This window comes from Phyllosticta capitalensis (genome assembly GCF_038381095.1).
Source record: "Phyllosticta capitalensis strain CBS 128856 chromosome Unknown BKA78scaffold_13, whole genome shotgun sequence".
NCBI lineage: Eukaryota > Fungi > Ascomycota > Dothideomycetes > Botryosphaeriales > Phyllostictaceae > Phyllosticta > Phyllosticta capitalensis.
This window is the reverse complement of record NW_027117451.1, coordinates 1,266,273-1,275,000: the sequence shown is the minus strand read 5'-3', so window position 1 is coordinate 1,275,000 and position 8,728 is coordinate 1,266,273. Positions and strand designations below refer to the sequence as shown.

The following is an 8,728-nucleotide window of genomic DNA, read 5'->3' as shown; positions in this document are numbered from 1 at the left end:
TTCTTCCAGAACTTCCTTTTCTACTCGGCGCAGGAGGGCTTCGACCAGTCTGTCTTTGGAATCTTGGTCGACGCCATAGACCTTTTTGAGCACGCGGCGCGCTTGTTCTTTGAGGTTTCCTTTGACCAGCCACCTAGGCGTCTCGGGCATGGAGAAGAGGGTGAAGAATTGGACTGCTGCAGGCAGAGCGCCGAGTCCGACGATCCATTTCCAGCCGTGCGGTTGCATGGAAAAGATCCATCCGATCACATAGGCCACAACCTGACCGCCTGTGATGAACAAGCTGGAAACAACGACAAGGCGACCTCGGAATGGCGAGGGCGCCAGTTCTGAAATGTAGCTGTCGCAGAATGTTAGCATCCACATGTTGCACCGATGGGTTGGCCGTACAGAGGTACTACGAAGCTTGCGCTTCCCACTGCCAGACCAACGATACTACGCCCCCATATCATTCCCCAGACTGTGCTTGTGAGCGCTTGCCATAATGCGCCCACAACAAAGAGTATGTCCGCGACCAGAATGACTCTCTTCCTTCCCCACGCATCTGCGAGTATGCCGGTCACTGGGCTCGCAATCAAGGCAAACAGGCTCGTACAAGACGTGATGAGCGACTTGTCCAGAGTCGTCAGAGGGCGGCCGGACAGGTCGGAGCCGATGCTCACGAGCGTGCTGGATATGACGCCGGTGCTGGACAGACGTCAGCCAGAGCCATTCGGGCCAAAAGATCAAAAGCGTCCCTCACTCGTAGCCAAACAGGAGGCCGGAGACGCCGGCCGAAAAGGTCAAGGCCCAGATGAATTTCCCTGGCGACACGAGCTTGGTTTCGTCCAGGTCGTCGTCGCCGCCCAGCTCGGATTCTGCGTCGCTCTCGTCCGACAGAGGTAGGCGGGCGTCGTCGTTTATCAACGGCTCGTGGGCCGACGAGTCGGCGCGCAGCGGCGCCATCTCTAGCTCGGAGTCGATGCTGGCAGCGGTGGTGGTCGCAGTCGTCGAAGATTTGGATCAGGAACCTCCACACATGGAGGACGTTGGTGCGCGCTGATGGACCAGAGGGGCTGGCGAGTTTCTTTGCAGGTCGAAGGCGGTGGAAAGGAGTAAGACAGGCAGCGTCCTCATGACGAAGGACGGGAGACGGGCACCTTGATCATCTGGGCAGCTCGGACCCTGCCTCTCCTCCACACTTTCACCCCACAAAGCCCCATCTTCAACATGGGGAAAATTCATCCTCCCGCGCGCCCGCTAGACCCCGTCATGCAGCTTTGGCGAGATCGCCAGGAACAGTTTCCCTCCCGACATGTTGCGCCACCCTGTACCACCGGGGCCGCCTTGACAACAGAATCGTCACACATCTGATTTCGTTCAACGGCGATCCAAGACCATCGAATCAATTACTCGCACATAGGTCATGACGCTGGAGCTCCAGTACAAATGATCCTACACATGGACCCTCGTCTACAACATTTCTCATCAAGGCTTGACGCCGGATTCCTTATTCTCACCCAAGAAAGCTGCCTGCTTGTCTTCGACGACACGGGAATGCAGACAAGGCTTCTGCCTCGAGCAATCGTTCAAGATCTAGAACTTCCCTCTTTTCCTATTCAAACACCAAGACTGTCTATCCAAAGTAGCATCTCGAGTCTGCACCCCTACACCGCGTCAAAACCACAACCAAACAATCTCCTTGCCAATGTCATCCTCTATTGTCCGCTCAAAAAGTCTCGTCATCAAGTTCTCATTCAGCTGCTTTCTTCCGTGCAGTCTACCCCTCGAATCAAAGACAAAATGTCTACAACAATCCAGCCATGACCAACCCAGCAACATTCGCCAGCGCAATACCGCCCGTGACCATGGCGGCGCCAGCGGTATGGGTGGAGCGCGAGCTCGTAGGGCCAGTGCGCGTGGTGTATCCGGTGCTATGAGAAGCCGAAGCTGGGGTCAAGTTAGAACGGGGAGCGCGTCTCAAACAGCCGTGGATGACGACTCGACTTACTGGAGTTCTTCGCGACGCTCGTCGCCGTCGCCGTCGCAGCAACGACCGACGCTCCGGCCGTCAGTGATTGGCCGCCGTCGGTGACGGTGATGGTCATGGTGCCCAGGACGCTCAGGGGCAGCGTCGTCGTGGAGATGGGCACTGTGCCGCTGTTGGCCGTCAGGCAGTTGGAAAAGGCGCCGTTCTGTTCAAAGACGAGTCAGCAAGAATGTCGCCCTCCCACACGCCGCTTTCGACGATTGTGAGTACACCTACGCCTCCAATATAAGTCTGATAGCACACGTCGGCCCACGCGCCAGGTCCTCCCTCACTGACGGCGCAAACCAGCGAGCTGCCAATCGAGCACCCGGAGCTCACGGTCAAGTCGACGGTGCCGCCATCGCCCGTGTACTCGGTGACAAAGGCAAACGTGCTTGGGCCGAGCGTCATGGTGACGGGGTCGGTGAAGTAGCACATGTTGACCGTGTCGTCGTCGGCGTAGTACGACGAGCCCGTGGTGACGTAGTCCTTGCACTCGACCTTCATGGTCGTCATGGGACCCTGTACCGTGATGACGGACCCCAGGTAGTCGGCCACGTCGTCGCCGTCGGACGCCGGGAACGGGAACGAGATTTGCGTGTTGCTGCTGTTGCTGAGCTGCTGCTGCGCGACGGCCGTGGCCGCCGTGGCCGCTGCGACGACGAGATAACGCATCTTGCTTGAGACGTTGTGGTAGGGGGTCGTATTGGTGGTGGTGAAGAATTACAAGTGCAAAAGGGACCGGACGAGGGCAAACGCATCCCTTTAAAAACAGACGTCCACCGACCCTCAGCAGCACACCACACGCCCGTACTTCTGAAATTGCATCGACAGCGCCCGTCATCACGCCCTCAGCCCGGCCTCTGGAAGCTCGAGTCCTGGCACCATTCGCGAATCGAGCGCGCGCCCAAACCGGCCCCGAACCAGAGCAGCGTGGGCAAGACTTGGACCGAAGAGGAAGAGACGGACAGGCCGATCTCTCGCCGCCACGTTCGCGGTTGATTCCGGACATGACATGGCGACGGCGGCTGTCCGCTTGCATGTGCCAGGAGACGTCAGGTCCGTAGGTGGTCAGGGTAGACTAACTAAGGTAGACTAGACGCCGGCGCGCGCCACACTAGATGACGACCCTGGATTCGGGAATGGAAAAGCTTGTTCACACTGCACCCTCACACCTTCACTACCCACGCAATCTTCCACGCTTTGACAAGAAAGAGAGCCATCATGGCCGCCTTGCACCGCACAACACCCCCCTCGCAACCATCGCAACCACTCACCCTCTGTCTACTCCCTCACCACCATCTCCACTCGCCTTGCCTGGCCACACACACACCCCTTCTAACCGCGATATATCACTCAACCCCCCAATCCCATCCGCCGCCGCGCTAGACAACCACGGAGCCAGCCCGCCAGACGCCACAGACCCAGCCCGAAAAGCGCCGCCCGTTGCTTTGAGCCGACAGAGCCGCTTATTACCGGTCGTATGTACATTTGTACTCCTATACTGAGGAGCGTGAGTGGTTGCCTCGACGCCTTCTTAGCTTGCGATAGATGGGCTGTTGATGGCAGCGAGGTTTACCTACCGGCTACGCTGAATTGGCGGGAGGGGAGGGGAGGTGCGTGGATATTTAGGGAGTAGCCAAGTAAGTATAGTACTCTCCTTTTCTTAGCTATCTACGGGATGGACAGAGGAGGAGGAGGGAGGTTGTTGTTTCTCCTGAGCCTTCGTGTATGTAGCTGGATAGGTAGGTAGGTTTGTAAATTCCCTACCTTCTAACAACCCCCTATCAACAAATCAAACCCTCTGCAGAGCAAGCACTATACACAACGGCGCAAGAGCTCATTCAAGTCCACACCCAGCTTAATCGGCTAAGCAAGGCCTCTATAATTGCGGGATAGACTGGCCGAATTGTAACTTGCTACAGTACTTGATAGTATTGCAGAAGTCAAAAGCAACCCTAGAGACAAGCTTAAATATGAGGTTGATTTAACGTTTTTGTAGTAGGATAGGGAGGTTAGAAGATAGAGAGATAGCTATCACAGTGGGTGAGGAAAGAAATTGCTAATCCGGGAATCTCTGTCACCAAGTCAAAACACGTAGAGACGTGGAGCTCTCAAGCGCTTGATGCGTTCAACATGGAGAGAATTTTTCTCTTGCTGGGTAGTCACAGGGAGCATTCAAGCGCTTGCGTCTGAAGGTGGACACACTCGTGACGGGATTACAAGATTAAGTCATTACTAATTGCCTTTCCTTTCCTTTATCCTTTCCTTTATCCTTTCCTTTCCTTTCATCCTTCCATCCCTTTCCTATCCTTTGCATTCATCCCACCGCCGCCAATCTACCCGTCAGTCCGTTCATCCATTTGTGATTCATCTCCCGCACCTGGCCCAAGCCCAATCCATTCTTCTCCCCATCGACACGACGACTGACTGGCTACCAAGTAGTGCCTACCTACCAAAAAGGAAAGAGAGAGTGCTGCTGCTGCTGCTGCTGCTGCTGCTACCGCTGCTGCTACTGCTGTGCTCGCTTCGACGCTGGCAAGAAAGAAAAGAGTTAAAGTGGATACGAGAACAAGAGCCAAGAAACAGAGGAGGTTGGTTGGTGGGAGGATGAGTATAAAGTAACAAGGAAACAAGAAGAGTAGAGGCAAGTGGGAAACGAGGAATTGGTGGAAGAAGAGGCGGAGCGTGACTAACTAAAGGTATTGAACACACAAAGGCAAAACGAGGGGACCGTCCGTGGAGTCTCCCTATCCCTCTCCCATCTCAAAGACGCGGCGCGACCCAAGACTCCTCTCCTCACCGCGGCCACCGACCCACCAAGCGCCCAAATCTATCAAGGAGCCGCACCGGGGCTGCCACCTCCACCTCCACCCGCACCGCCCCATCCCGCCAGCCCCGTCAAACTATCCCAAATGGAGCGTCTTTTCCTCAGATCCGGCGTCGAAGAACGAAGTCGCAGCTGCGGCGGGCCCGAGCCATTTTCCGCCGAGGGGCTCTCGCGGAGGTGCTGCATGTGCTTGTTGGCAATGGCCTGGCGCTTCAGGGCGACGTCGCTGGAGCCCGAGGCGGCGCTGTCGGTGCGGAGGAAACGTGGTGGCGGCTGCGACTGCGGACTGCTGCCCTTGAACTGGCGGGGGGAACTCTTGGTGGACGAGGCGGGCGATTGGTTTTCCTTGTTTGCAGTCGTCGTTGGCGATCTGGGAGAGGCGGTTGGGATGGCGCTGGCGGGCGAGTGCCGCAATGTTCGGCCGGTCGTTGGGGATGATGCGAAGCTGAGTGGGGATTTGCCCTGGCGGCGAACTTGAGGCTGGTGGTTGAGGAGCTGCAGAGGTGATTCGGGAGGCGTCCTGTACGTCCTGTAACTTGGCGAGGGGTGGGCGCGCTTCTTGGAGGGCTGACTGGCGGTGACTAGCTCTGCTGTAAAGCCATTAGCAGATGAAGAGAGACGACGGGGCTCAAGTAGCTGTAGCCTCCTCACCACCATTTTCGGTGGCAGGTGCCTGCTCCTCCTTGGCCTCCGTTGCGTCTTCACCCGTTGGCGCAGTGCCCGACCCATCGACGTCTGCGGACGGGTTTGCCGCCGCAGAAGCCGCCGCAGCCTCGGCTTCTTTGCGTCTAGCTTCGGCTGCGGCTGCCCTCTTCGCCTCCAGCTCTGCAGCCCGCTTGGCCTGCAGTTCAAAGACCTCCTTGCGGATTCTTTCATCCTTGGCAATTCGAAGACGCTCGACCTCTTCCACGCCGCCGCTCTTCTTGAGCTTTCCTTCCTCGACAAAGTTGCTGAGTTCTCGCTGGAATTCTCCTCCGCGGCGGCTTTCCAGCTCCTTTTGCCTGAGCTTCTCGGCACGTTCGATGGCTTCGAGTCTGCTCTCGTGGTTCGGCTGCAGAGCCCGCACTTCGTTGAGCATGCCATCCTTGGCCTTGTGAGGATCGACTGCGGCGTCGAGCTGCAGGGCGTGCATGCCCTTGCCGCTGGTTGTGCGACTGCCGCCGCTCTGCAGGTTTTGCTGCTTGGTGGCTTGTTCGACAAGGCCAAAAGTCTCCGAGAGCTTCTCCAGGTCGTCTTGCAGATCGAGCGCGAGCTCCTCCTGCATCGTGAGCATCTCTCGGTCTTCCATGACCATTTGCAGCTCTTGTTCCCAAATCTTGGTCCAAATTGGTTTCTCTTTCTTGAGAAAGTCTTGCAGCTTCTTGACCTCTGATGTAGCACTCTGAATGTCCTTGGCAACAGTGTCCAGTTGGCGCGGGCGCGGACGAACACCACGCTGGACTACGTCCTTGCGCAAATCTTCGACCAGATCTTGGAGGTCGTCGACGCGATTGACAATCTTCTCCGAATCATCGTTGAGAGTCTTCTTTCCTGCGTTGACGTAGGCTCGTCCACTGTCTCCTTCCATGGACGGAATTTCAGCCTTGATGGCAGTCGACTTGACAGACGCAGCCTTTGAGCGGATCGTGCTCATGCTTGCCTCGACATCAGAGACAAAGGATGTATAAGTTTGACGAACCACTGCCAGGTCGCGCCGGATTGATTGAATCTCGTCGAGCTGAGCAGCAGATCCTTTGAGGTTCGCCCCGCTTGGTGGACCACGTAGAGGAGGCACTGGAGAGAGCATAGAGGCCCTGGATCCCGCCGATGGAGCTGCAGCCAGACTGGCAATTTCCTTTGCCGCCTCCTGCTGGCGATTAGACACGCGTTCAATGACGGACTGCTGGTCAGAAATAGTCGTCTTGATGCCCTCGACGAGCTTGCGAAGATCGCCAATGCCGTCGTCAAAGTGGCGCTTGACCTCATCGAGCGCCTCGACGTTGAGGACGAGGACGCTACGATCCTTGATGTCACTCAAATCTTCCAGCTCGTGCCTGACGCCAGACACGGGATCTTGGAGGTAGATTTCGGGAAGATCTGCTCCGTTGCTGTGGGTGTTCCAAGCAAATTTCTCAATAAAGGCGAGCTGTAGTCGGGCCATGGACAAATCATTGTATCCATCCGTGAGTACAAACTTCTTGATTTTGCTCTTGTATTGCAAGAACAAGGTCAGCTCTTTGCCTGGTTGAGGTGACTGTTCTGGGATGAATTCTTGAGATTGATCCGGAGTCGAGGGCTTCACCCTCCGAGAAGGAGAACGAGTTGGCGTTATAATGGTTCCACGCCTAAAAAGCGACTTGTCCCTTTCTCCACCTGCAGTGCCTGATTCGTCATCGCCTGGTCCCGAGACGGTGGCATTAAAGGTGGGCGTATCCTCCTCGTCAACTTCGTCGCCGCGGGCCCTAATGCTCTCTGGCGATTGCACCGACGGACCCTCGTCCGCGTCACCACCCGGAGGCGGAACAGAGGAGGATGTGGCCGAGCTCTCTTCAGAGATTCTGCGATCAGCCAGATTGTTTGTCTTGCCAGCCGAATTGTCCAATACTGCGCGCTGAGTTGATTGTTTTCGACTATGCATGACGGATCCTCTGTTTCTAACAGCATTCATAGACTCCCGCGCATCCTTTCCACGGTTAGGTACGGGCGTGGTCTGAGTAGGGAGCATGGGGATTCCATTCGCGGCGCCAAGGTGCTTTTGAATTTGATATGCCGAAAATCTTCTCGAAGCTCTGCGCTCAAGCTCACCACCGCGCTGCAGTGCAGCTAGAGCATCTTGTTGTTTCGGCGGCGGTGGTGGAGGAGGAGGAAAGTCTGCGAACTGCTGGGGTCGGTTGTCGGGTTGTGAGGGCATCTTGTCGTCTGGAGGGTAGGGAGCAATGACGGGTATGTTTTGAAGAGCATTGCTGGAAAGCGAAGAGTCTGTGGTGGCAGTATCCCGACTGCGGTTGCTTCGAGGAACCGGAGGTAGAGAATGATTGCTAGGTGACCCTCTGCCCGCCGGAATGGATGAAGTCCGCGGTCCAAACTCTGCAGTATCCGCAGTAAAGTCGGCGCTTCCCTGGCGCGCCGAGGGTCTGCTTGACTGCCTTTGCGCAGTTTCCTCGTCGCCCAGACTGGCGTGCCTCGAGCCTGTACCATTGGAGCTGCTAGACTCGCGTCCCGACCTCTGGCGCAGTCGCTGTTGTTTCTTCTTCAGACCATGGAGCAAGTTGATTATGATGTCACGGATTCGGGGGAGGAAACGGTCGAGGCTTGACTGCGAAGCTTCCTGGCTCAGGGTCTCCTCCAAAATGGAACGAAGGAGCTCGGGGACATTGCCAAGGTCGCTTGTCTCGACTCCTATGGCATTGAAGGCCCTTGTGGCTATATTGAACTCGTATCCAAGGCGCACATATACATCGGACACTTCGCTTTCGGTGGCGTTTCCGCGGGACCAGTGAGTCAGGGTTTCGAGAAGCTGCTTGGTCGCGACAAGGAGGTGGGTGACGCTCTTTTCAATCTGGGAGAGCTGCTGCTGGGGCTGCGACAGGGACAGGAAGTCAGTCATGAGCGAGTCGAGGCTGCAGTCGGAGTCGTTGCATAGAAAATCAAGACTCACATTCATCGCGCGGCGCGATGATGATTGTCCAGTGGAGCGGTTCGAGGCAGACGAGGTTCGCGGCCCCGGCTCGTCAGAGTTGTGCGTCATGGCCGAGGTGTTGGAGGCGACGGTGGTGCCGGAGCCGGAGCGATGGGATCTCAGCGACGACGAAGGGCTCTGCATGGAAGCTCTAGAGAGAGGGGAGGTCGTGGTCAGCGACGAAGGAGGGCCAGGAGCATCTGACAGCAATACAGAGCTGGCGATGCGAAAG

The 8,728-nt window shown here is 56.7% G+C and overlaps 3 protein-coding genes across 3 annotated transcripts in view; all 3 read right to left on the bottom strand.

The window, feature by feature from the left end:
• BKA78DRAFT_348013 (general substrate transporter) overlaps positions 1-1,200 on the bottom strand; it is a 2,521-nt gene extending 1,321 nt beyond the window's left edge. The window contains exons 1-3 of the mRNA XM_066890575.1: positions 743-1,200; positions 391-687; positions 1-340 (exon numbers count right to left, since the gene is read on the bottom strand). The exon at positions 1-340 is cut by the window's left edge and continues 530 nt beyond it. Of these exons, the coding sequence (XP_066738848.1) occupies positions 1-340; positions 391-687; positions 743-945 (840 nt within the window). The 5' untranslated portion in view covers positions 946-1,200. The remainder of the gene's footprint in view (positions 341-390; positions 688-742) is intronic.
• Positions 1,201-1,786: 586 nt separating this feature from the next.
• BKA78DRAFT_384093 (uncharacterized protein) lies at positions 1,787-3,168 on the bottom strand (the record flags this gene model as incomplete). The annotated part of the gene is made up of 3 exons (XM_066893086.1): positions 2,246-3,168; positions 1,991-2,174; positions 1,787-1,929 (listed from the first exon to the last, which is right to left on the bottom strand). Exons 1-3 carry the CDS (start codon positions 2,681-2,683, stop codon positions 1,787-1,789), a joined length of 765 nt encoding a protein of 254 aa, XP_066738847.1. The 5' UTR covers positions 2,684-3,168.
• Positions 3,169-5,586: 2,418 nt separating this feature from the next.
• BKA78DRAFT_229298 (actin interacting protein 3-domain-containing protein) lies at positions 5,587-8,397 on the bottom strand (the record flags this gene model as incomplete). Its single annotated transcript, XM_066883746.1, has 1 exon — positions 5,587-8,397. A coding segment is annotated over one exon (2,811 nt), but the record flags the coding sequence as incomplete, so codon positions are not given.
• Positions 8,398-8,728: the final 331 nt, after the last annotated feature.